This window comes from Diachasmimorpha longicaudata, chromosome 15 (assembly GCF_034640455.1).
Source record: "Diachasmimorpha longicaudata isolate KC_UGA_2023 chromosome 15, iyDiaLong2, whole genome shotgun sequence".
NCBI lineage: Eukaryota > Metazoa > Arthropoda > Insecta > Hymenoptera > Braconidae > Diachasmimorpha > Diachasmimorpha longicaudata.
Window position 1 is genome coordinate 3,334,940 of NC_087239.1, and position 27,726 is coordinate 3,362,665.

At 37.1% G+C, this 27,726-nt stretch overlaps 3 protein-coding genes across 5 annotated transcripts; 1 reads left to right on the forward strand and 2 right to left on the reverse strand.

The window, feature by feature from the left end:
- Nucleotides 1-62: 62 nt before the first annotated feature.
- Nucleotides 63-16,885, reverse strand: LOC135169626 (serine/threonine-protein kinase PLK3-like). 3 transcript variants are annotated; one of them, XM_064134789.1, is made up of 7 exons: nt 16,587-16,885; nt 16,430-16,503; nt 12,931-13,803; nt 9,716-9,820; nt 8,522-8,638; nt 5,427-6,592; nt 63-3,989 (listed from the first exon to the last, which is right to left on the reverse strand). In XM_064134789.1, the coding sequence occupies exons 3-7, from the start codon at nt 13,648-13,650 to the stop codon at nt 3,473-3,475; spliced, it is 2,625 nt and encodes an 874-aa protein (XP_063990859.1). In that variant the 5' UTR covers nt 13,651-13,803; nt 16,430-16,503; nt 16,587-16,885; the 3' UTR covers nt 63-3,472. The 3 variants fall into 3 exon arrangements, with proteins under 3 accessions (XP_063990859.1, XP_063990856.1, XP_063990858.1); XM_064134786.1 differs by having other exon boundaries at nt 16,430-16,509; XM_064134788.1 differs by lacking the exon at nt 16,430-16,503.
- A 196-nt stretch (nt 16,886-17,081) lies between these two features.
- On the forward strand, nt 17,082-24,442 carry LOC135169633 (uncharacterized). The gene is made up of 3 exons (XM_064134800.1): nt 17,082-17,307; nt 22,414-22,744; nt 22,833-24,442. Exons 2-3 carry the CDS (start codon nt 22,419-22,421, stop codon nt 23,029-23,031), a joined length of 525 nt encoding a protein of 174 aa, XP_063990870.1. The 5' UTR covers nt 17,082-17,307; nt 22,414-22,418; the 3' UTR covers nt 23,032-24,442.
- On the reverse strand, nt 21,308-22,200 carry LOC135169806 (uncharacterized). Its single transcript, XM_064135106.1, has 2 exons — nt 21,752-22,200; nt 21,308-21,708 (listed from the first exon to the last, which is right to left on the reverse strand). The coding sequence occupies exons 1-2, from the start codon at nt 22,105-22,107 to the stop codon at nt 21,432-21,434; spliced, it is 633 nt and encodes a 210-aa protein (XP_063991176.1). The 5' UTR covers nt 22,108-22,200; the 3' UTR covers nt 21,308-21,431.
- Nucleotides 24,443-27,726: the final 3,284 nt, after the last annotated feature.

The window sequence follows — 27,726 nt, forward strand, 5'->3', positions numbered from 1 at the left end:
ATGTTCTCCCTTCAAAACAGTCGAATAATTAACTAGTGAAAGGGATTAAAAAATAACACAAATTTATATGAAACATTGATTATTATTTGAGATCATTGGTTTTTTTCTTCTTTTTTTCTCTCCTTCGAGTTCATAGAGAGCTCTTTCGTTGTACCCAGAGACATCTTTCACGCAGGATTATTCTCCCTTTTGACCTTTTTCATTTACATTTACATGTAGATAAAATAAACGAACACAATCACCACGTGAGCAAAGAGAAAACAAAATATCTAATTACATTCAACAAAACAATCGAAGGTGAAATGCAACAGGGAATTTGCGTTATTATTATTCCTTCGATTTTCAATTCCTATTCAAACTATTGATTAGTCACCTGTAAAGTAATACCTATAATAAATATGCGTGAGTGAAGATGTGCAAGTTCCTTATTAACTTAAGGCCCGGATGGAGGTATCGTGAGGCCCCTCCCCCCACACAACAACCACCTAAGATGGCGGGGTGCCCGCGACTTTTTGAAAAGCGGAATTTTTGCGTAAAAAATTGAAAAAATTATTTTTAAAAATGGTCATGGTCATGATAATGACACTTCCCATCCCCGAAGTGGCGTTGGTGATGGAAAACGTCCTCTAGTGTACAGATACCATATCATGTGGCTGATGGTCAGCGCATTCCGTACGTTTTTCATCGTGATTTTTGTGTTATTTGCGATAAAAAAAACAAGAAACCGATGTGACGAGGGGTTCCTCTAGTGTGCGAAAAGTTGTGAGTTCCAATCCCAGCGGATGCGAATTTTTACCGACCCGAGACACCGACGCGCGGGAGACTGTCGGTAGGGCAGTCGCCTGTGTCGGTATGGGTTTTTCCTGTGATTCCCCGTCCTAACTGATATTCTATAGGAATGTGAATACGGCGCGGTGTAGATACCACAGCAGCATGTCTACATACAGAGAAATATTCTGCAAAATTTACGGAACTTGAGTTCGCTTACGAATTGCAAATGTGGGTAGGAGAATTTTCGTGACGATAACGCAATTTTTCCCCCAAAAATTGAGATAAAAATTACGGAACGTGCCGAAGAAATTCTGTCAAATTTTCCTCCGTTAGATGTCGTGCCGGGATTACGAAAGATATACGTCATTTTTATTGAATGTTTCTTTTTGTATAGGGTATGTTAGGGCTAATTAGCCGAAAAAAGGGCGGAAAGGGCCAGAATATAAAAAAAAAAAATTAAACAAAATGAGAACTGACAGTAGATTCTTATCTACTCTGGAATTATCGAAGAGATACGTAATTTTTATTGAATATTTCTTTCCCTGTAGAGTATATTAGACCCATTTAGCCGAAAAAAGGGCAGAAAGGGCCAGAATACAAAAAAAATGAAGACCAAATTAAGAATTGGCGATAAATTCCTATTTTTTTCATGTTTTGCAACAAAAATTCCTTTTGTGAAAGTCCCTCGCAACCTGTCATATCGGATGGCTGACCTGGAAGGGGAGATTATCGCGACACCTCTATCGGGGCCTTAATAATCGCCCAATTAAATAGAGCAATGATTGTTACAGTGGAATTACTCGCATTGTGCATTAGTATCGTGTTTTTCCTTATCCTATTGTATCGTCCCACATGATGGATGGACTGAATTCATATTGCATCCTCCACTCAACAATTCAGCACTGAAGTGATAAACCGAGAAAGTTAATTTCGAATATGGGCCAATTTTCAATGAATACCTCGAAGTCTTAAGAAGACAATTAAATTTTCATTAGAATTACCTTCATGCAGAGCTAAATAACTGATACAATGAAATTAATTACAACGATTCCGCTATCCTCCAATGATTTAGAAATTTTCATCGAAAATTCGACTGAATAATTAGTCGACTTATCTCAGTTTATCACTTCATTGCCGACCTATAATCACATTTTTTAATGAGATAACGAGAAATCAATCCGAACGGAAACAAGGCGCAAACAATTAAGTAATCATTAATAATCACAGTATTGGTAAGATCTTGTTCTTTGATGGATTTATACACGAGCGAAAAAACATGATTGATTGGACATAATTATAATTCAGTGGTGAATCAAAACGTAACTAATTACTTTATGTTGTCATAGACGTAGAATTCCCTGAATCATTTCAGGAAAAGTTTTGGTCAGGAATGTTTAGCTGTAAGATATTTTTGTTAAAGTTTTTCAGGAAATTGTGCTCATTATTCCGTAAATTTGAAGATTTTGAGAAAGAGAGTTCCTAATTAAATCGAGATAAATCATCCCTTTGAGGAATATCGATTCCTCATCTTTTAGGGCATCTAATTATCTCGAGAATGAGAATCTTACGAACATTTCTCTTCAAGAATTTTTTCTTCTACAATATTTGTTATTTAATGTTTTAAACATTATTGGGATAGTGGAACAATGAGTCAATTCACATTGACTTCATTTTCATTTAATAAACATAAATAAAACTGACATTTCCCTTTTTGAATTCAAAGATATTGACAGACAAACAATGTTATTGTTTATGATTTTTTACAAGAGATGTCGATGTACACCGTAAATACATTAAAGAAACACGAAAATTTCAATTGAATCTCTTAACTTTCCATCTCAAATTTTTCATCGCTCAAGTAAATCCAACAAAGTCGTCACATCTGAGTTCGTACGTTCGACCCCTGCACCACCGAATTCTCCATCAATTAGCAAAAAAAAAATAACCTTTTGCTCTCGGTACCATTCGGCCCTGAACCAAAGGGGAAGTTTCCTCCTTTGACATTTGAATCAGTATTCTAACAGCCTAACTAATGATTCCACCAGCGGAATAGAAAATGCACGACTATGTTTTCTTACATCGACTAAAATCGAAAAATATATTCATGATTTCACTCTCAATTCCGCCCCTGGATTTGAAGAAAAAAACACATAACGTAGATTACCTAATTATTCAACAAATCTAATAACAAGCATGTGTCAATTCCCTAGAAAAGGTCGACAGTCACTTGACAGTTCCATTAGATTTCTACAGTAAATTCAGTTTTTTTTCCAACAAAATTCTTGTCAATTGTCGTCAAAGGTGACGCCAGTTGGGAGAAAAGAATTTTGTTCGTAATTGTTTGCTCCCAATTGTTGTTAAAGATGACGCCAATTGGGAGAAAAAAATTTTGGGAGTGAAAATTTCTACTGAAAAGAGTTTCAGTAGAAACTATTTTGGAATTTTTCTTCTTATTTATTATAAATAAATAAAGAAAAGAATAGAAGTGCCAAAATTTCTCTGATCAATTAATGTGTCACACTGATTTAATAAAGAAGGAGAGTTTTATCATTAATTTCCCAGAAATGTTTCCCACTGAACATATCATAGAATTTTGATAGAAATCTAATGGAATTTCATGCGAATGTGACATATTTTCCTACGAAATAATTTCGTACATGAATGCATCATTCCCTAGGAAGACATCAAGATAAATATAATCTCATGTCCTGAGATTTGTCTTGGGATTGGTCGAGATTTCTGAGCATCCAATATTATTCTCTAGATGAGCAAATTCCCTCGAAGCTCTGCACACGTAATTCAACCGCTCATACAACTCTGACGTACATCCAACATCTCTGAGATCATTAAGCCAATACGATGACGTGTGACGCGTAGCGTCAATGTAAGTGACGAGATAATCCTTGGATCGTGTGCCCTGAGAAACGACAATTTTCGTGTGATCGGAGAAGAAATTTACCTGGAGAAGTGGTACTGTCAATTCCATAACAATGGCTTTGTCGGTCCGGAGCCAGCGACGCATTCGAGGTACAGAACCATTCCTTCTGGACAACTTGGCTGAACCATTGTCACCGATTTCCCCACCATTCGTCAAGTGATCGTCCATGTATTCGCTGAAGTGACGAAGCAGCTCGAGTTTCTCATGTAGATAGGAAGGAACATCGTGTTCACGGGTGTAGCGAGTCACTTCGTCCTCTGGAGTTGTGTATTCCACTCGTCTGGAAGGGAGAGGATGAATTATTCAGTTTGTTAATAGGTTTTTTTTAACGAGATTTAGGTATTAAATTGACAATATTTCAGAGGTTTTTGCGGGGAGCACGTCTAAATATCCGGTCGAAAATATCCAGTTAAAAATATCCAATTCGAAAATATCCGATAGTAAAAAACCCAATAGCAAATATATCCGAGAACATTGAAATCCGGCTTTAAAATGATCCAAAATCATCCCAAAAACATGCATGCATGCATGTATAGTGTAGTTCTGTAAATTGTTGTAATGAAAAAACTAAATTAAACTAAGTTATTTTTGTGTACAATAAAGATCATATTCTTGTTGAGTGAATATTTGCTTTCTTGATTCATTTTTTTTTGGTCTTTTGTTTCGTGGGAATTTTTGTATTGGATTTGATAGCATTTGGATATTTGTGTTTTGGATATTATTGTTTTAGACATTTTTCATTGGAGATTTTTGTTTGGGTATTTTCGACTGGATATTTAGACGTGGAACCGTTTTTGCGTCACCCCAATCGTGGAATTATCATATTTTGTAATTGTGTAGATGATTGGACCTGAAAAATCCGAAGTTGTGTATAAACATGCATAAATGGGGCGGCTCAACCGTCGGTAACTGGGCTCCTGCCACGACTATGACACCCCAACGAAAATGGGAACTAGTCCTGTCATGATAACACCAGCTCTTGGGGATCTAGCATGAAGAATAGAGACCAGGAGACCGAACTAGTGTTGTCCGGAAGAAAGAGGATTGACTGAAGTAGAGGTTCAGTTCTGGGGGTTTGAGTGACCCCAGCGGCATCGTAGTACCTCACTCCAGGAGAGGCAGGATGCCACACACAGTGCTGGAGTCTCTACCCATCAGCCGACTCAACAATTTCTCACCTTAGTCCCGCTGTCAGAGAGACTAGTCGAAAGTGGAGGTGTAGTCCTCTGCGTCACCGAAATGTTCGGTTCTACCATTATTTTTTAAACTTTCTGACAGAACAATCGAATGGTTTCTTGATGCAGTTTCAAAGAAACTCTGAAAATGAGGATTTTGTGTAGTAAGATAGGGATTAAAAATTATTTGCAATTAAAAAAAAACTGCTACTGCTACTGAGGAATTGTTGAGTCGGCTGACGGACAGACATCCCATCATTGAATGCGCGTTTCTCATAAAAGGGTCCATTTTAGGGCTTCCTACCCTAATGTTCGATTTTTTTCTCCATAAATTTCTACTCTGAAGTCAAGGAATCAATTAACTTACAAGAATGCATTTCATTTTGAGTTCACCAGAGTGACATCGACCCTTCATAACAATCTGAACAAAGCCCTTCACTCAATATAAACTCCTACCTCACTCTGAACTCCATCGAAACCAAATGTCTCGACGAATTTCAATAGAACAACAACCGAAACAATAGACAAACAATTCTCCTCACCTTTTGTCACAAGTGTAACTCATCTTGGTACTGTCATTAAACAGAACCCCAACCGATCGATCGGACAATTGAAAGCACAGTCCGTACTTATTCGAGTAGTCAATCCACTTGGTAACAAACAATGGAGCAAGCCCTTCAATGGGCACTGGGTTCTTCCCCCCCCTCGTCTGTCGAATTTCCGCGAGACAATTTTCAAGTGCTTGATGCATGAGAGCACTCTCCGACGACTTCTTCCTATCCGGACACAACAAATTTCCAAATCTCCTCCTCAGCTTCGTCAATTTAGGGAACTTCCTGATGAGCCAGTTTCCAACTTTATCGTCTCTGTTCTTCTCCCGCTGAATTGGTGGAAGAATTCTGGGATTGGGCTCCATCAGCCTGACATTACCATTGTCAATCAGCTTGATACTATTGGCAATGGGTGTCTCCATTGATTTAACTAGTGGCTTTGGCATCTGCTCCACCAGCGGACACACTATTTTCTTGGACATCGTGGATGTGCACGAGGTCGAGGACAGAGTTGCGGCGGAAGGGAATGAAGTCATTGGTGCCACCAGAGTCTTATCGTTATTGTTGTTCAATGGTCCCTGGAGACTGGGCTGTGGAGGTTTGTAGCAGCAGGCGTGGGTCAGCTTCTCCGGCACGAACTCCATCGTCAGGTAGGCATGATCCTTGACAGTCTCCAGTGATGGTCGCAGCTCAGGAATCGGTTGAAGCAACCACTTTATCAAATCCTGGCCATTTCTACTGAGTACAGTGTCATTCAGCTTCTTGTAACGATTATTGCAGATTCTGGAGTACGTTTCCTTCAAGGTCGGCGTGTCGAACGGCGGCTGACCCGTCAGGAGAGCGTAGAGAATGCACCCCAAGGCCCAAACGTCAGCTTCGTAGCTGTAGGCCTGTTTGTAAAGTACCTCGGGTGCGATGTAGTTCGGTGTTCCGCAGATCGTAACTCGACGTTTCTGACCGTCTGGTCTTGTTGCCAACCCAAAATCACCAATTTTCACTATCATTCCGTCCGACAGAAACATGTTGCCAGGTTTGAGGTCTCGGTGAACCACCTTTTGGGAATGGATGTAGGCGACTCCGGTGACCATTTGCTTCATGTAGTAACGAGCCTCGGGTTCGGTTACTTTTCCTCGGTATTTCAGGACGTGCATCAGACTCTGGAAATGAGAAGGCGAGAGTTAGAGATTTATCTTCGGATATGGGGACGATGGAGGACTTGATGAGGTGGAATGGTTGAACTTGGTGATGGACTTGGGAGTGTGGGGAAAAATATGATTTTGTTGATCGTAGGTGGTTTGGAGGAACAAATGCTAGAAGTTTTTATTGGTGTTGGATTTTTGATGAAATAAATAAAGAACAAAAGTGTATCTTATGCTCTTCTGAGTGTTGAAAGACATTTTTATGGGTTCGAATTGTGAGAAGTGTGAGGTATGTTTAGGCTTGATGTTAAAGATGTGGAGAAATCTGAATGATTAGGACTCTTTGAGAGGATGTGACTGGAAGGTCCAGGGTGTTGTGTCCTTTTGTAGATCTAGTTAGTTCCTCGAAGGAATCGGTATAGAGCGGATGTGTCTTCCGAGCATAATCATTTGAGTTCAAAGAATAAAATAGTTTAAATCACTAATTGAATAATTATTATTCCTTATAACCCATTTCCAATAATTGGAAAATACGTTTTAAGAAACGGGTGGATTCACTGAACTATCTATTCTAGATAGTATCTATCTCGAATAGATAGTTCAGAGTAGATATATTATCTAGAATAGATAGTCATGAATAGATAGAATAGATAGACTATCTGGAATAGATAGTGAACTATCTAGAACCGATAGTTACGAATAGATAGACTATCTAGAATAGATAGTGAACTATCTAGAATCGATAGTTTTAGATTTTCTATTTTATCTACAATTTTAGTGCAGCCCTGCAGAAAGGCACAAAAAAATGAAAATATGCTGAAAAAAATAGTTTCGAAAACAATAAAAATATGGAACCTTTTTTGCGTTTTTAATTTCAATGTTAAAATAATTGTACTAAATGCAAAGCCAGTAATGCCTGATCTAGCGGAGGAGGGGGAAGAGGGGAGAGTTATAAAAGTAAATGATTTCCTGAGGGGTTCAAGGAGGATTATATTGAGAGTACTTGGTACGTGCGGATAATAATTAATTAAAAAGAAAAAAACAAAAAAAATTTAATGAATATAATGTGGGTGAAAATTTCTCCGGATTGTCATGAGAGATTTATTCCCTACATTTAACAATCGTGGTCCATAATCCAATAGATCATTTTCAAAGATCGTTCTCTGAGAAATTATTAATTCTTTTTATCAACTTTCTAATATCAATAGTTTTACTCTATAATGCGTAGAAACTTGAGAATTTAAAAAAATTAACTGAAACAAATCACCGATGGACATTGACGTCATCTTTGTCCGTGAGGTTAGCAGAAGAAGGCAAAAAAATACGTCAAATGGTGCCTCATAATTATCCGCTTCCTTACTTATGTTTTTGAAGAATTTTCTATGGAATTACGTCAGATTTCGTGAAGCTCAGAAAAAATCACACAATTTTGTAAACAACAATATTATTGGAAATGAGATAATAGTTAAATGATCAGACGTGTGAATCTCGTTTTAACTCTTTTATTTTATACGCTAAAAAGGCATAAACTAATGAAACTAACTAATAGAGTAAAGGGATACAACACCCTGGACTTGATGTCTCTCATCAACAATAGTCTCACTCATGCACCTCTCTATATATTCAAGAAAACAGAGCATACACATCACCCCAAACTTCCTGGAATTTTCTCTCATAAAAATGTTTTCCACTCTCAAGTGGAAACACCAGAATAAAAGAAATACTAATCGTACAAAGATCTATTCATTCCATCTGAAAATTAATTTTTGACAAACATTTGAAATGTAAATTCCAATGAATATCAAAATGTCCACAACACTCGTTGTAAAAAACAAAATTTCTATTTATAAAGTTCTAAACGAACTTTCTAAATTACAAAATTTATCAGAATCAAGTTATTTCCCTTTGTCATCGATTTTTTCTTTAATTGATTAATTATTACAGTACCTTTCTTGGGCAGGCTTCCAGTAACATATAAACGTTCAAGCTGTCCTCGAAGTAATGATGCATCTGGACAATATTCACGTGATTCAGGTCTTTGTGAATCATAATCTCACGTGCAATCTGTCGAAAAAAGTGGGAACATGAGTTCTTCGTTTCTTTCTTTATTTTGTATGACATTTTGAGGTGAAGTCGAAGGGGCCTAATGACCAGGTTGACATGAATATTTTGAAGCTGAAGGGAGGTAGGGAAATTACTGCCAGATTTTTTTTGTAACTCAAATCACTCCCAAAAAAGGTAGAAACAAAATTTTCATATGACAGTTTTTTCATTTCCTATGAGATCCGACTTCATCATCATTAGAACACACCTTTTATCGATTATATTATTCAATGTTTATTTAAAAATTTCAACTTCAATACCCGTCACTTAGAGACAATCAACAGTTATTGATTTCGTTAGAAGAAGAAAACTAATTTTGAACTTTTTAAAGTTTTTTTTTTGAAAGGAAAAAGGCGACATTTGTTAGAGTTTTATTGCAGCGCACAACTGAGTGCCATTAATTTTGTCAATTAAATATATTTTAAAAAAGTGTTTCACTTCAAGTCTTGAAAGTGTAGACCCAAACTTCATAAAAATCGGTCCCAAATTATCGGTCCACTCGCAGTCCATTATTTTAATAGTGAAGTGGCAAAACGAAATAAGTCCCCTTTGACTGATGACCAGTTTTTGACGAGTATCTCAAAATCTATGAGAGATAACAAAATTGTTATCAGAACCTTTTTGGTAGAGTGAATCGAGAGCTACCACAAATGTTATATAAAAAAATTCGGAATTTTCCTTAGATTCCGAGATATTCCTCAAAAACTCGACGTAGAGACTAGTCAACTTATCTCGTTGTACCACTTCGCTGCTGATTTGCTACAGTAATGCTACGCTATTCATATCTTCTTTAATAAAAATATTTCGTAATTAAGAGAAATATGGGAAGAGAGTGATCCAGTTGAAAATTCTAAATAAAAGTTAAACAAAATAATTAATTCAGATAACGTTCTAAAGGTAATGAAGGTTACTCCCTATAATATTATGAGAGATAAAGATAATGGATTAAATTCGAAAATATGCTATGAAAATTTAATTAAGGTCTTAATTAACTTGACAGTTCTTACGTAATTTATTGAGGCTCAAGAGTGTACGCACCTTTTGAATGTGGATCTTTTGCATACGATTTTTTGGAATAATCTTGCAAGCATATCGTTTTCCATTTGCAACATCAGTCATCAAGTAAACCCTTGCGAATCCTCCCTAAAACAAAAATTAAAAATCAATGAACTGTTTAACATTCGTCAACATATTTTATTGATAAACCTCCCTCCCCCAAAATTTCCTCATACTATAATTTCTTTATCAAAATCGCATTCAGTTACTAATTTGTTCTATTCCATTCCCTCCATTTCCCCCATTTAATTCATCAATAACATTAATTAGAAAATTATATTTTTCATGACCCTTATTATGATGAATAGACAATTTCCTGGATTTGAACTACCACTCAATATGTACACAATGGATATTGTTTTTATTCTTTGTAATTTGAATAATATTATAATCATATTTCTTAAATAATGAAAATTGTACTCATTATTTTATATTTCAATTATATTCAATTCAATTATATTTTAAATATATTATAGCTGAGTTGTGTCGTTTTTATCGAAATAACATGACTGTTCTTTGTCTCTGGAGACGATCAAGTCCTGGAATGACAGGGGCTGACCGATCTACGATTAATAACGAAAAATATAATTCAATTTGTTCTTTTCCAAAATGTTATGTTTCCAAAAATAAACAAAAAACAAAAACACCTCATTATACATCGAGAGAAAAATATAATTAATAAACTAGAATTTAAAGCGAATTTTCCAATGAAAATTTCATAAATTTCTTTGTCCAAAACAAATATCATTAGCAAAATTATATTTCTCTCTCAGCGCAACTTTCATTACAATTTCACACTCAAATAAGATGTGCTGATAAAATTGATCGTAAATTCATGATTAGACCTCATTTATCCACTTCGATATTATCTGCAATTCATTCGTATCATCTCTAGTCGACATAGCCCTTATTAAATCCTTGGAAAATTGTTATTGTTATTGTATTCATTAAAATAAATCCACACAAAGACGGTCGGCCGAACGGTCTGGAGAAGAAACCTGCAACGAAAGGAGCGACTTCCGCTGGAAACCACAGCGAGAAAACCGGGGTACGAAGAAGATAAAAAAAGTGAAGGTAAAAAAAAGGTGCATCGAACTGGCATGGTAGGAGTCAACGTCCACCTTCTAAGCGTGAATAAAGGAGAAGAACAGCAGGTATAAAGAAATCAAGGATCCCCTCTACCGGTGTTTAGGTTCCCACAGAAAAGCTGAAAAAAAACATCCGCCGATGCTGCACTCATAAGAGAGATAGATGAGACACGTGGTGACTGGATCAAAGTCCTACAAGAGAGAAAAGTCGCAGAAAAATTACTGTGTCGAATGCTAAAATTCAGGTGTAAAATGCTAGAACACAGGGGATGTCCTTTGTTCACACAAAATAATTCCTATTAATACCAGAAATTTTGAAAATTTTTTGACAAATTTTGAAAATTTTTGACAAATTTGCAAATTTATATCGAATTCGGCCATAAGGAAAAAATGTAAAATAGCAAGTGCAACACTAATGACTCGGTAAATAAGTCATAGTAAGCCATAAGCTGGGCTCCGACACTTAAACTAATTATAATAATAAATAAAAAATCTCTTGAACTAATCACACGATTCAGGACGACTTCAATCCCGATAATCGCATTGCAGAGTTTTTTTAAAGCAATTTTTTGAAATGCTAGTGGTAACGACTTTTTTTTGGAAAATGAGACACCTTGAAATATGAACCCCGGGAAAAATAGACCATGGCGAAAATAGACCAAGGTAGATACTCTAAGTTCGATGAGCTTTAACATGTTTTCGACGTGGAGACTATTTCTTCCGGGTCTATTTATTCCGATTACCTTGAAATATCTCGAAAAGTTAGTAAAAATAGGCCTATATATTCCAATTAATTGTGATTCGATTTCATTTGACCACATCTCGCCAAATATTCTGAGGTCAGAAACTGAAATCAGTTGAATAGTTTCTAAGATATTTGCAAAAAGAGGTTCAGAAACAGACGAGATTTTCAGAAGAATATCTGGACCGATTGAATGGAATTTCAGTACAGACTTAGTCCTTAGGAATATCTGTAATCTGACGAAATGGCAGCTTTCTCGGAGCGCCTGAGCCCTTTATTCCTCCGATATTTTTAAAGTTGATCACATTGAAAAAAAATATCATGTTGTCAATCATATTTATCTTAGATAAACAAACGCCTGATTTTTCCATTGGAAAATTCCCTTTAAATTCTTGTGAGAAGAATATTTAATTAGCAAAATTATATTCTTCTCTCAGTCTCTATAAATTCAATATTTTTACGTTTCAAACCCTCCAACACTTTTTTCAAAGAAAATCTCCAAAACTTTCAATGTATAATAGTATATATCCTGTTTGAAAAATTCAAAGGAATCGAGTAGATAGTAGTCGAAGTATTAAAGAAACTAGATTCACATAAACTTGAATATCTTCGAAATATCGTCTAAAAGATCTTCAAAAAACAAATAAACCAATGTTTATCCTTGACATTCACGAATTGGATTCAAATTGTTTACATGCAAAGAAATTTCAGGTAAAAATTAGACCTCCAGGGGGCAGACGAGGTACGAAGGTTACTTTTATCAGTAGTAAGGTCGAGGGGTATTTGGCTGGATTATTTTTTTCATTCCAATTTCAAACAATTAAATGTGTGGCATTTCACGTCATATAGTATGGTTTTTCACTCGTAGTTGTGGCTTCTCCAGCGTATATTCTCTGTCTGCACAAAATGCAGAGAATTGTTTCCAAATTGTGGCTTTTGCCTTCACTGTATTATTAGGAACATTATTTTTAATTTTCTGATCAATAATCTCCAAGGGTTCTCCTCCAAATCTGCTCATGTCGAGGTAACGTCTTTGAACTTGATTTTTTGTAATGACAGTTTTGGGGTTTGAAACGCGTACAAATTGTTTATCGGATATTTTCATTGCTTAGCAACAAACAGGGAAATATCCGAAAAATATCCGAAGTAAAACTCTCTTACTTGTACCACGTGACGGGAAATGCCACCATTTTATTGGTTGAAATTGGGATGAAAAAAATAATCCCAAAAATTACTCCCCAAGTCTAATTGTTTAAACCAAACTTGACGTAAAAAATCCTTGATTGTCATCTCGTTCCACTTTTCGCCTTTTGGAGGTCTAATTTTCATCCAAAATTTCTTCCCGGATATGAATAAAAGCATCTTACCTTTCCCAGAAACGGTCCTTTATGGTACGCATTACCCTGGACCGGGTCGACGATGTAATCTATTTCATTATCACTAGTTGTGTGATGCTTCTCCCAAATGGACGTCAATTTGTTCTTAGACTGTGATCTAACGATGTCAACAGCTGGTGCTACGTTAAACGACTGTAACTGGCTATTGTTGCTGGTTCCAGTGCTTTGAGATCGTCTGTTCACCAATGAATCTAGTCCATCGAGGCTTCCAATGCGCGACGGTGTATTTGAGCATTTCTGGTCAATTCCACGGGCCCGTGAACCGGTGATAACTGTCATGGATAGACTTCCGGGCTCCGAATGTGCTCTACGAGTATCACAGGTCACACCAACGGACAATTCTATAAACGAGGTAGCAGCGACACGACAGGTTCTACCATCATCAGAACCACGAATGATTGATCTTCTTGGAGAACATGTGGGATTACAAATTCTGTCATAATTTACTAAAGAATTCATCAGTGAATTCTTCACATTTGCTCCAATTTCCTGAGAATTTCTCGATGGAATACACGAGACAGGCACTTTGGCATCTCTTATCGGAAGTCCAACATTGACCTTGTCAACAGGTTGATTAATAAGAGTAGAATAGTCTTGACATCCGTTGAAGTACTTCGGCATTTGCGAGTTTTTTAATTGATTTTTAATACTCTCCGAGCCCTCGATGATCGAGTGTCGTTCACGTGACATTTTCAGGATATTTCTGTCAACTTAGAGGATCATATCAAAAATTGTCTCCAGATGCTGTCCAAATGATGTCGGTTTATCACGAACGATCGATGCTATTCCTCCAAAACAGTTTCAGCTGCCTTCTTTCATTAATTGAGCGGTGGGGAGCTCATCCTGTGGACACCATTGATTTCATTATTATATGATGCCAGATAAATGAAGAGTTGAATGATTAACGTGTTAGATGGACTTTATAAATTTTCAAGAAGATGATGAACTACGACAATGAGGGGCCCATGTCATGAATTTACTTTTAGAGCCCTCCCCTCTCCCTCCCCTCCCCCTTCATCACCAAATCAGGCATTACTGGCTTTGCATTTATTGTAATTATCCTAACTGTTGGAAGATTTGAACGCAGCTCTTCGGTTTATCTTCAAAAATCACTCGACAAGGTTTATGATGTGTTTGGAAAAGTCTCCAGAAAAGGACTAATTTATAATCCGTTGTGTTTTGAGCTTGAGGGGGTTGTAATCCTTATCAGATGTGGAATGCAAAGGAAACTCTGTCCTGTGGAGTCATAAAGAAAGTTCTTTTGTTTTTTTTTCCTTAGAAAAGGTTTTTCGAATGGTCAAAATTTAGTCTCTGGATGGTCCTCTAGGTCAGTCGCGCCTTCCTCGTGCCAATAATAAAGAGTTCAAGTTTATTGGGATATGAGTAAAAGTGTATAAATGAATGTAGCAAGATAATCAATTACTTTAACGAGAAGATACTTTTTGGTTTTATATTTTATCTGCATCTGTTTTTATATCTTTTGTGCCTCATTAAAGATGCCCAAAAAATATTTAAAGAAGTGAAAATATCGAACACAACTTTTTAATTTATAGGTTACTAGTGGGATATGAGTAAAAGTAGATCAATAAATGTAGCAATAGAATCTATTACTTTAGCTAGAACTCTTTATTACTAGCACGAGGAAGGCACGATTGACCTGGAGGACCGGTGTCCAGAGACTAACTTCTTACTATATGAAAAACCTCTAGTAAGGGAAAAAACAAGAGAACGTTTATTACCACGTCTGGTAAGGATTAAAATGCTCTCAAGCTCAAAGCACAACGGATCATAAATTAGTCCTTTTCTGGAGACTCTTTCAAGCACATCATAAACCTTGTCGAGTGATTTTTGAAGATAAACAGAAGAGCTGTGTTCTAATTTTCCAAAAAAGTCAAAGTAATTGATTGTGATGCTACTATTTATATACTTTTACCCATATCTCAATACTAACATATAAATTAAAAAGTTTGGGTTCTATATTTTTTACTTTTATTAATATTTTTTGTGCATTTCTTATGATACACAAAAGATATAAAAACAGATGTAGATAAAATATAAAAACAAAAAGTATATTTTCCAGATATTTCAGTGTATCCAACCAGACCTTAAGATAAAATTTACCACGACAGGTGTGATTAGGCACTCCCTTAATTGACTTTATCTTTTTTTCAATTATTCGAATATCTCCGGAGTTCATGAGAAATAGAGGAACTTCTGCAGGAATTTATCGTATGGAATAAATGAGGTTTGCACAAAGGCCCTGGATAAAGTCCACGTAAGGCAGAGCTTGCGTATTCCACACAATTACATCCCTGACCCTGTGTGCCGCACGCAGATACTTCCGTGATCATGCGTGTCACACGCAGGTACTTGTAGAACCTCGTGTGGCACACGCAGACACTTTCAAACTAATGTGAAATATCCACGGACTCTTGTCATCGAAATCAATAGCCCGCAGGCTGTCACAAATCTTCGGGGGAAATTATCATTTCACTTCGAGGAAATTCGGGATTGGAATTTCAAGATTCGACGGAAAAATCAACAGAAATTAACAATCCTCATATTTCTGACGTTAAAAATATTAGAAGTTGTTGTAAATTAAGAGAAGAAAACTCAGAATCTTCTGATTTTTCCTTTTGAGAAGAAAAATCAGAAGATTCTGATGTTTCTCCTCAAAACGAAGTCAAGTATTTATTAACTTTTGAGAAGAATAATCAGAAGATTTCGATTTTTCTTCTCAAAAATTCATATTAACATACCATATTCATATTATCATATTTATTAACTTTTGAGAAGAAGATTCTAATTCTTCTTCTCAAAAGTTCATAAATACTTGACTTCGATAAAAATTAATAAATCCATTGACTTGTCAATAAATTTGAAATTTTACAAGTTTACCAACAAAATATGCTAAATGGGTAACAATATTTTTTTTTCAACTGTGGAATTGAAATTGATGAACAAATCAACCATTTTTTGTCGGAGTGGAGACACTAAACTTCTTGGAAATACTGATTAATTATCATTCCAATTAAATTTCCGTGAAATTTTGCTGTTGTCATATGAAAATCTGATGAAAATATCCCTAGAAACTGACTTTTCGTCAAAAATATGTGTTGGACAGTGGCAAACGAATATTTTTCGAAAGGAATGAACTGGTTTCCATTTTGATGGTTTTTGTAAGATTTTAAAGCAATAAAATTCTCGAAACGGCTCACAATAAATCGAAGCCAACCAATCAGCATTCATTCAGGAAAATATTGTATTAGTACTATTAACATAAATATTTCTTCCATTTTCACTAGTTATTTCCCTCTTCAATCTTCCATTCCTCCATGATAATGTTTACAACTCAGAAAACAGACAAATAAAACCTTAAAATTCCCCTATTCTGACCCACCATATTCACATTTTAACCCAAAATTCAGGAGAACATCCCCAAAAATGAAAAATTACATTGAATGCTTACTGACGAGAAATTTCCTAATGTACCCTGAACAATCCTATCAACCTGTCACCAACATACCACCTTCAATTCCCAACCTGCAACTGAAAGCAGTCCGGTCAACAAACCAGCCATGTCTTCTTCTGAGACCAAAACTTCCACATCCCATCACCATTCTCACCTCAAAATCATGTAGTTTCCATATTCCCCAAAGCTCCAGTGTCCCAACCTCTCACTACACCAAAAGATCATTAACAGTAGCAGCCAACGAGTCTTTTTTTATCTCCGATCTGCACAATAATATCGTGAACACCACACACTCTTGTCCAAGACTTCCATCGTGTTACACAGAACGCCCCGAATTCCTGTCCACTTTATGCCATCCAATGCTGTCTCGAATGCAATAATTGCATCGACTAGTACAGCTACTCGAGAAAACCTGTCTCGACAACTTGACACAGAGACCAGCGGAAGACTGAGGAGGTGCGGACCCAGGGGCGTGTTACGAGGTTGCGCGTAGCTCCCTTTACCGCTTCGTCCAGTTTTCATTCCTAACTCTCTCTTTCTCGCTCTCTGTCTCCCTCCAACTGCCCCCCACCTACTGTCGCACCCGAGAGATTTTACCCTTCGACTCTCATATAACCCAATGATGAAGGAATCCGAAAGAAAACTAAAATATCACCGGGACGACGGTGCACGCAATCGCAACTATTCTTTCTTTTTTATGCTGTTCCCTACGTCACCGACAGTCTACGCCCAAGAGCACATTTAAGCTTCAACACTCTAATCCCACTATTCCAACCACAACTTCAACTGGTGGATGTACATTAAATATTTAATGAAAAAGGTCTTGTCTTAATTTCAACCTCGAAGGTCGGGACAGTGTCGTCCGAAAATAACAGGTGCTGTGATATTTTAATTTTCATTCTGAAAGAAAAGAGACGTTAACAGCTGTTCCATAATATTTTTCTCTCGACGATTGATGAAAGTGGAATAATAATAATTGGATACAACAAAACAAACTACATTATTATATATATATATAGAGACAGCTACAGATGTGACTGTCAATTATTAGTAGCGGATCTCAAATAAATTTTTTTAACCAAGTTTTATTATCAGAAAAAACAGTCAATAGTTACAATATTTGCAACCTTAAAAACTAGTATAAAAAATGGTGGTGATATCGAGATACGCGGTTGCGTATCGGCCAAGTACACGTTTCATACGCGAAAGATCGCCGAACGCTACCAAGTATTTATACACCTCACAACTTCCCCTTCCACGCTTGGGTAGTGGGAGTGTAAAATCTCTTGCCCATTTTGAAAAAATGTTTGAAATCCCCCGAAAAACAAAAAATGTTTTTGGAAAAAATGCGCCGAGCATATATTTTGATGTTATTCACTTGAAAAAAAAATTGGAAAAAGAACTTGAAACAACAATTACTTAAAAATTGAAGCCACAATTATGGAAATTTGAAAAAAATACACAAATAAAAAAAGACGCGAAGCTCATTGAATTTACCAGTTGCGAAAGCTGGTGATGATAGGAGTCCATAAACCGTTTTGAGTTCCCTATGAATGTCTTGACTCAGACGAGTCCCATAATATCCTACAAAGGACATCACAGTCAAATCGAATACTCGACTCAAATCGAAAGGGGTAAACAGTCCATTGTGAATCAAAAAATTAATCAGCAATATGGTCAGGATCAACGTACTTGGCGCGGTTACATAGCAACATAGCAACGATTTGACGGATCAAGATAGATCTCTTTAAATAATGTGCTACACGGTGTTACCTGCAACCTTTTTTTTGATTATCGGTCATGTGATTACAGAGGTCGAGTTGAAATACTTGCGCTCCCTTGCACGAGAGTGTTAGGACTTTCAGTTGGAAGGCCATGGAGACAATCACCTAATTGTTGAAGTGGATCGCCATTTGGGTAAAAACTTACGGTTTAGTTTAGTTACGGTTTGCGTTGCAAAAGTCCTAATTCCTCTCCGGAGAGTACCTTGGACAGAAAAAACTACCCGATTCGAGTCGCGAATAGAGTCAAAAACCACTCAAAAACCCCAGGTAACTGGCTAATTACCGTAAAATATGGATTAGAATGAATAAATTAAGAAAAATAATAATAAAGAAAGGAACATGTAATATTTAAGGATTTTCAATATGTCGCGCCCTAGCCCCGCGAATGATAGTACGCGTTCCCACCGCCGCGCCAGCGCCATTTGGGCGAATTCGCAAAATTCCCCACTGCGACGCAACAGGTACGAGGGGGGGGACGCGAGGTTCCGCCATTAGAGTCCCTGTTGCATCGTGACACGTACAACATCGTCTCTGGAGGAGCTCCCAAGGAAAATCGTTCTGGAGAATCCAGCAACACCCCAATCAGTGGAGAAATCGGTTGAACGCGACTCTCCAAAGATGGTAAGTACCAGTGTATATATTACCGTGGTGTTACCGCGGGAAAGGAATGCTGAATCCTCGAGTTGACCTGCGTGGATCGAAATTGCGTCGCTACCTCACATCAAGGACGCCAACGACAGGACCAGCGATTTGGAGGATCGAGAACCGTCCAAACGCCTGGAAACGCCACCTTATTTTCTAAGAACCAAAATGTTACCTTAAGTCTTTGAAAAATAAAAAGATTTGGTTCAAGGAGGACGAATAAGGTGTCTCGCCAAGGCGATTGACGCAGCTACCTTTTTCTGCTACCTCATCCTTATCAAGCTACCTACTTTCGTGTAATATCTATGCTGCCTAAGCTATCTCAGACTTCTCCGACCGCCCGGGGCTTTTAGGGAAAATTGCGCTATTTTTTTGTTGCGGTTTAGCTCTCTTTCAATTATTAAAAAGTGGGGAATTCCGGGTTGGGCATGGGGACGCTATCTTTTTGTTACGATTATTAAAATTTATGGTTGGAATTCCCACTAAGTGAATAAAATAGATGAGAGGTGTCGAACCTCGTCAATAATTAAAATCAAGCTCTCTGAGAATCGGGAATCGTTCTGCTAATTATTCAGAAGAAAACTAAATTAAATACATTAAGGAGATCGGACAATTCTCGTTAATTAGAATCAAGTCCGCCGAAAATCGGGGGTTATTTATTAATATCGCGAACTACCTATTGTTAAAACGCTTTGATAACCGCCCTCGCTCCTGAAAAATCCGGTTAGCTACTTATCTCGCTCTCTCTCGGTTTCGCGCTACCTATAACTCTTCTCTCTCTCTCAGATTCGTGTCTAATCCCTGAATAGTCACTCACGCGACCTGGCTAAAGGGGAAAATTATTTTTGAGTAAATTCCATAGTCGAATAGATTCGCAAAAGATATTTTTTTTTATTATTTAATTCGAAGAATCTTGGATATCCTGGAGTAGATTGTTGTCATTCTATATATGAAATTATGAGGAGTGAAAATAAATTACTGGTGATGAACCAAGTTCGAATTAACCATTTATCATCCAGTATTAGTATACGCCTGTTCCTTGACTAGAATTAAAGATGAGATTATCGATTTCGATTCCGATCATGCGTTTTCGTTGTTCTTGTTTTTCTTGTCCACGAATGCATCCCTCTCTCCACGACCCACACACTGAGCAACCGCGCAGTCCCGTACCCTCGTAATCCACATTTCCGAGTATGCTTGTCGAATTCCGTTTTGTCGTTAGTGGATTTTGGGGAATAATTAGTAAGCATTTTTTATTAAAGGCTGGTTTATCTGCGGTTCGTCGATTCCACGTAATCAAAAATTGGCTGGCGCCCTAAATTATTCAAGAGAGGACTATTGAGCTGATAATTTTCCCCGAGATCCCGTTTATGTATTGAGTTTTTAGCGTTACGGATTTGTTGGATTACGAGAACGAAGGTAATGGTTTGGCAAAGTTTATGGAGAATCGAGTTATTTGGATGTTAGGAGATTGAGTTTTCGCTGAGGCCAAAGAAAAACCGTTACAAGCTTTTCTTTTCTTTTCGATTTGAAACGACGAAGAAATTGGAAAAAATTTAATGAGTAAATTTTTAGTCCGAATGAAGCACGGAATATTGAACGATTCTACAATAAATAAAAATTAATTCTATTTGCTATAAATTGATGAGTTTATTCTGTCCTTTTAAAGCCTCATGATTTTCGGTGAAAACTGAATAGTTTCCAGTGAATTTTGATGATTTTTTGATTGAAGAACATAAAAAATTGTCCAATTAATTCAGCTTCCGCTGAACACAGCATCTTCATGAAGTCCTCATAGACGAACATTTCACGACAACTCACACAAAATTAATTTCATGTTTTATTTCTTCAGTTCTCCAAGTTTTAAAAACCATCGCACAACAATTCATGCCTATCATTTACCTGAAAGTGAATTGATTATTAGGAAAATGCAGTAAATCATTTTTTTACTGAATCAACTACTGAATGTCTCGTGATTCTATGTTGAATTTTTCATAAAATAAATAAAGAACAAAAGTCAATCTTATTCTCTTCTGAGTGTTGAAAGACATTTTTATGGGTTCGAATTCTGAGAAGTGTGAGGTATGGTGTTTAGGTTTGATTTCAAGTATGTAGACAAAGTGGAATGAATAGGACTCTTTGAGAGCATGTGACTGGAAGGTCCAAGGTGTTGTTTCCCTTTGTAGACGTAGTTAGTTCCTCTAAGGAAACGATATAGAGTGGACGTGTCATTTGAGTTCAAAGAATAAAATAGTTTAGATCACTTATTGAATAATTATCATTCCTTATACCCCATTTCCAATATTCTAAAATGAATTGAAATGGGTTCCATACTTCGTAAGTCGATGAGTTTCTTCCAGACAAAGTATCCAACATTTTCAAGTTGTTCATTCACCATATTGTTCAACTGATGACGACGAAAAGTTATTTGATTCCTTCAGGATCTTTATGAAATCTTCACTGGCGAATATCCCACAGAAGTCAGGTAAACTTTGTTCCATATTTTCAGTTTGGAATTTCCCCAAATTTTCAGTTACTATTTACCATAAACATCCCCAAGACTTTTTGACCAATCAAAGAATGAATAAGAACACGATTAAACTTTTGTTACCTGCTGTTCGTTTGAGGATGATTTCATCAGGGCTAGTAATATTCCTCAACAACTCAGATGTCTCTTCAGCTTTTGAAAGGTTTCGATGAATATTAACTGTAATTTTTTGATGTTCACTAACACTAATTTTATTACCCTCACTGCCCTTAAACAGTGGAGTATTATTCGACGACGAAGTATCACACCTAAGATAGTAAAGTTTGTTATTAAAATCGAAGAAAGAAATAACTGAAGTAGAAATAAATCCCATGACAGGTAATATTGGATGCGCACTTCTCAGACATGACAGGAACGCCGCTGCTGGAATGAGTTTTTCCTTTTTCTGCAGATTTACTTCTATCACTTCGTCTGCTGCCTGTGGGTGACGCTGATCTTGATCGTGATTTTGATCGTCTTCGTTGCTTCTTTACTTCTAATTCTCGAGCTCTTTTTGCCTCCCACTCTTGTATCATCTTCGCTTTACGTTTCTCGTGCTCTAGACGTCTTTCCTGTTCAATTCTCCATTCTCTTCTTTTTCTCTCCAGTTCTTTCAGTCTATCCTTGGAGAACAAATCCCTCGGGTCCCGATACTCTTTCGATCTGTTGTCGTTTCGTCGCATTTTTACTGACGATAAATCGATTATCAATTTAATACGCATTTAATACGCATTTAATACTCCTTTCGTATTTGAAAAAGGGACTGGAGGTAGTGGAAGGGGAAGTTGTGAGGTGTATAAATACTTGGTAGCGTTCGGCGATCTTTCGCGTATGAAACATGTACTTGGCCGATACGCTACCGCGTATCTCGAAAGTCATTAACATTGATATCATCTACTTTGTTGAATCCAAACAAGACAACCAAATTTATCTCAAGAGTTCCTCTTCTCATTCGCTCCTGTCCCTATCCAACAACTGTTTTTTCTAAATAACACACTGTATTAAATTGATAATCGATTTATCGTCAGTAAAAATGCGACGAAGCGACAACAGATCGAAAGAGTATCGGGACCCGAGGGATTTGTTCTCCAAGGATAGACTGAAAGAACTGGAGAGAAAAAGAAGAGAATGGAGAATTGAACAGGAAAGACGTCGAGAGCACGAGAAACGTAAAGCGAAGATGATACAAGAGTGGGAGGCAAAAAGAGCTCGGGAATTAGAAGTAAAGAAGCAACGAAGACGATCTAAATCACGATCAAGATCAGCGTCACCCACAGGCAGCAGACGAAGTGATAGAAGTAAATCTGCAGAAAAAGGAAAAACTCATTCCAGCAGCGGCGTTCCTGTCATGTCTGAGAAGTGCGCATCCAATATTACCTGTCATGGGATTTATTTCTACTTCAGTTATTTCTTTCTTCGATTTTAATAACTAACTTTACTATTTTAGGTGTGATACTTCGTCGTCGAATAATACTCCACTGTTTAAGGGCAGTGAGGGTAATAAAATTAGTGTTAGTGAACTTCAAAAAATTACAGTTAATATTCATCGAAACCTTTCAAAAGCTGAAGAGACATCTGAGTTGTTGAGGAATATTACTAGCCCTGATGAAATCATCCTCAAACGAACAGCAGTTACAAAAGTTTAATCGTATTCTTATTCATTCTTTGATTGGTCAAAAAGTCTTGGGGATATTTATGGTAAATAGTAACTGAAAATTTGGGGAAATTCCAAACTGAAAATATGGAACAAAGTTTACCTGACTTCTGTGGGATATTCGCCAGTGAAGATTTCATAAAGATCCTGAAGGAATCAATTAACCTTTCCTCGTCATCAGTTGAACAATATGGCAAATGAACAACTTGAAAATGATGGATACTTTGTCTGGAAGAAACTCATCGACTTACGAAGTATGGAACCCATTTCAATTCATTTTAGAATATTGGAAATGGGGTATAAGGAATAATAATTATTCAATAAGTGATCTAAACTATTTTATTCTTTGAACTCAAATGACACGTCCACTCTATATCGTTTCCTTAGAGGAACTAACTACGTCTACAAAGGGAAACAACACCCTGGACCTTCCAGTCACATGCTCTCAAAGAGTCCTATTCATTCCACTTTGTCTACATACTTGAAATCAAACCTAAACACCATACCTCACACTTCTCGGAATCCGAACCCATAAAAATGTCTTTCAACACTCAGAAGAGAATAAGATTGACTATTGTTCTTTATTTATTTTATGAAAAATTCAACATAGAATCACGAGACATTCAGTAGTTGATTCAGTAAAAAAATGATTTACTGCATTTTCCTAATAATCAATTCACTTTCAGGTAAATGATAGGCATGAATTGTCGTGCGATGGTTTTTAAAACTTGGAGAACTGAAGAAATAAAACATGAAATTAGTTTTGTGTGAGTTGTCGTGAAATATTCGTCTATGAGGACGTCATGAAGATGCTGTGTTCAGCGGAAGCTGAATTAATTGGACAATTTTTGATGTTCTTCAATCAAAAAATCATCAAAATTCACTGGAAACTATTCAGTTTTCACCGAAAATCATGAGGCTTTAAAAGGACAGAATAAATTCATCAATTTATAGCAAATAGAATTAATTTTTATTTATTGTAGAATCGTTCAATATTCCGTGCTTCATTCGGACTAAAAATTTACTCATTAAATTTTTTCCACTTTCTTCGTCGTTTCAAATCGAAAAGAAAAGAAAAGCTTGTAACGGTTTTTCTTTGGCCTCAGCGAAAACTCAATTTCCTAACATCCAAATAACTGTATTCTCCATAAACTTGGCCAAACCATTACCTTCGTTCTCGTAATCCAACAAATCCGTAACGCCAAAAACTAAATACATAAACGGGATCTCGGGGAAAATTAGCAGCTCAATAGTCCTCTCTTGAATAATTTAGGGCGCCAGCCAATTTTTGATTACGTGGAATCGACGAACCGCAGATAAACTAGGCTTTAATCAAAAACACTTACTAATTATTCCCCAAGATCCACTAACGACAAAACGGAATTCGACAAGCATATTCGGAAATGTCGATTACGAGGGTACGGGACTGCGCGGTTGCTCAGTGTGTGGGTCGTGGAGAGAGGGATGCATTCGTGGACAAGAAAAACAAGAACAACGAAAACGCATGATCGGAATCGAAATCGATAATCTCATCTTTAGTTCTAGTCAAGGAACAGGCGTATACTAATAATGAATGATAAATGGTTAATTCGAACTTGGTTCATCACCAATAATTTATTTTCACTCCTCATAATTTCATATATTGAATCACAACAATCTACTCCAGGATATCCAAGCTTCTTCGAATTAAATAATAAAAAAAATATCTTTTGCGAATCTATTCGACTATGGAATTTACTCAAAAATAATTTTCCCCTTTAGCCAGGTCGCGTGAGTGACTATTCAGGGATTAGACACGAATCTGAGAGAGAGAAGAGGTATAGGTAGCGCGAAACCGAGAGAGAGCGAGATTACCGGATTTTTTAAGAGCGAGGGCGGTTATCAAAGCGTTTTAACAATAGGTAGCTCGCGATATTAATAAATAATCCCCGATTTTCGGCGGACTTGATTCTAATTAACGAGAATTGTCCGACCTCCTTAATGTTTTTAATTTAGTTTCCTTCTGAATAATTAGCAGAACGATTCCCGATTCTCAGAGAGTTTGATTTTAATTATTGACGAGGTTCGACACCTCTCATCTATTTTATTCAGTTAATGGGAATTTGAACCATAAATTTTAATCATCGTAACAAAAAGATAGCGTCCCCATGCCCAACCCGGAATTCCCCACTTTTTAATAATTGAAAGAGAGCTAAACCGCAACAAAAAAATAGCGTAATTTTCCCCTAAAAGCCCCGGGCGGTCGGAGAAGTCTGAGATAGCATAGGTAGCATAGAGATTCCGTGAAAGTAGGTAGCTTGATAAGGATGAGGTAGCAGAAAAAGGTAGCTGCGTCAATCGCCTTGGCGAGACACCTTATTCGTCCTCCTTGAACCAAATCTTTTTATTTTTCAAAGACTTAAGGTAACATTTTGGTTCTTAGAAAATAAGGTGGCGTTTCCAGGCGTTTGGACGGTTCTCGATCCTCCAAATCGCTGGTCCTGTCGTTGGCGTCCTTGATGTGAGGTAGCGACGCAATTTCGATCCACGCAGGTCAACTCGAGGATTCAGCATTCGTTTCCCGCGGTAACACCACTGTAATATATACACTGGTACTTACCATCTCTGGAGAGTCGCGTTCAACCGATTTCTCCACTGATTGGGGTGATGCTGGATTCTCCAGAACGATTTTCCTTGGGAGCTCCTCCGGAGACGATGTTGTGCGTGTTACGATGCAACAGGGACTCTAATGACGGAACCTCGTTTCCCCGCTCGTACCTGTTGCGTCGCGGTGGAGAATTTTGCGAATTCGCCCAAGTGGCACTGGCGCGGCGGTGGCAGCGCGTACTATCATTCGCGGGACTAGGGCGCGACATATTGAAAATCCTTAAATACTACATGTTCCTTTCTTTATTATTATTTTTCTTAATTTATTAATTCTAATCCATATTTTACGGTAATTAGCCAGTTACCTGGGGTTTTTGAGTGGTTTTTGACTCTATTCGCGACTCGAATCGGGTAGTTTTTTCTGTCCAAGATACTCTCCGGAGAGGAATTAGGACTTTTGCAACGCAAACCGTAAATTTTTACCCAAATGGTGATCCGCTTCAACAATTAGGTGATTGTCTCCATGGCCTTCCAACTGAAAGTCCTAACACTCTCGCGCAAGGGAGCGGAGGTATTTCAACTCGACCTCTGTAATCACATGACCGATAAACAAAAAAAAGGTTGCAGGTAACACCGTGTAGCACATTATTTAAAGAGATCTATCTTGATTCATCAAATCGTTGCTATGTAACCGCGCCAAGTACGTTGGTCGTGACGTTTTTTTTTGAACATTTTTTTTTCGACCAAATATCAGGCGTTTTTGGCATAAACGTTGTATTCGGAATGGTGGCTTTGTAAATAAGGCAGTGTATTTATACAAGCTTGTTTTTTTTTTTATTTTTAGCATTTTTTTAAACCAGTGAAAATAACTAAACCGTGCAAAACACAATGCATTGAAACGTGGACTTGGCCATTTTTTTCTTTCTTTGTTTTTATCAAAGATTATTAAATTGGTTCATTTAATAATATTACAATAGTTAGTAATATTTATACAAATCCCCATGGTCGGCGCTCGAGGTGCTTATATGGATATGAGCCGCCATCTCGATGAATTCAGACTCAACTAAACCTTACTGCAGATATTTTCTGTTTTATCGGCCGAGTTGTAGGGAGAACTAGCTTCAGAACATTCCCTTAGGGCGCTCCCTGTTGGTCCCAAGTGCGGGAAACTTTGAATGAAATAAACGAACACAAACACCAATGCAATGAGATTATATTCAGAGGGTAAATCTAGTAATAATATGGAAGTCATAAGGACCCTATATGGTAAGTAGCGGTCTACGCGACACCGCGGAATGTATGGTTGTTATGTCCTCCCAGATGTCACCAGGAAACAGCTTATAGTCGAATTGTTAAAAAGGAGGCGAGAACGTTGCACAGCTGAAGCCCGGAATTATTTGTTAAAATGCAAAATGATTTTAAAAAGTATGGAAAAATGCAAAATATTTTTTTACAAAAGAGAAAATTAATGACAAACACAAAAACAATAAACATTATTGTTATTTTCTGTTTAATTTACTATCCCCTTCACGATGATTTTCCGCTTCAATCCCTCATTCTCGCGAAATTCGTGAACTTTTTGAAAATGAAATATAGAATAATCCATTTTGTATCGATTACGCACAATGTGATTTTAGGAATATTCAAATTAATGTAATCAAATTCATTGTGTACGATGAGATGCCTGGGTCGTGGAGAGTGCGGTGGGTGAGAAGAGCTGATGAGGTGTGAGAGAGGGTCACGAAGGATTGAGGGGGGCCGGCACAAAACGCAACACAGAATTCACGGTAGATTCAAAGTTTACGAGAGTCAATTTATTATAAAATATTTAGTTATAATTACACTATAATTTGGGCGGTCACAATGAGTTCAATATGTGATTATACCGGAGATTTCGATTGATTTCAAAAAGAAAAACGCACACGATGTGCACTGATTGAGATCCACACAAAGAGAGAGAGTGAGATTGAGTGGGGTCACGGGCGACAATTGGCCGAATTGTTGCCACGTGACCAGTCCTTTTGATTTTAAGGCGTATTTCCGAGGTTGAGGTGTCCAGGACGTGGCGCCCCATTTTGGGAAATATTCCAATTATCCCCCT

What these genes read in the sequence shown, in the direction of transcription:
- LOC135169626 (XM_064134788.1), bottom strand. Translation starts at nt 13,650, where the DNA reads ATGTCACGTGAACGACACTCGATCATCGAGGGCTCGGAGAGTATTAAA. An exon ending in AAAAGATCCACATTCAAAAG is followed by an intron (nt 8,639 to 9,715) that starts GTGCGTACACTC and finishes TTTTTTCGACAG; the next exon opens with ATTGCACGTGAGATTATGAT. An exon ending in TGGAAGCCTGCCCAAGAAAG is followed by an intron (nt 6,593 to 8,521) that starts GTACTGTAATAA and finishes TCTCATTTCCAG; the next exon opens with AGTCTGATGCACGTCCTGAA.
- LOC135169806 (XM_064135106.1), bottom strand. Translation starts at nt 22,107, where the DNA reads ATGCGTATTAAATTGATAATCGATTTATCGTCAGTAAAAATGCGACGA. An exon ending in AGCAGCGGCGTTCCTGTCAT is followed by an intron (nt 21,709 to 21,751) that starts GTCTGAGAAGTG and finishes CATGGGATTTAT; the next exon opens with TTCTACTTCAGTTATTTCTT.
- LOC135169633 (XM_064134800.1), top strand. Translation starts at nt 22,419, where the DNA reads ATGCGACGAAGCGACAACAGATCGAAAGAGTATCGGGACCCGAGGGAT. An exon ending in GTTCCTGTCATGTCTGAGAA is followed by an intron (nt 22,745 to 22,832) that starts GTGCGCATCCAA and finishes TTACTATTTTAG; the next exon opens with GTGTGATACTTCGTCGTCGA.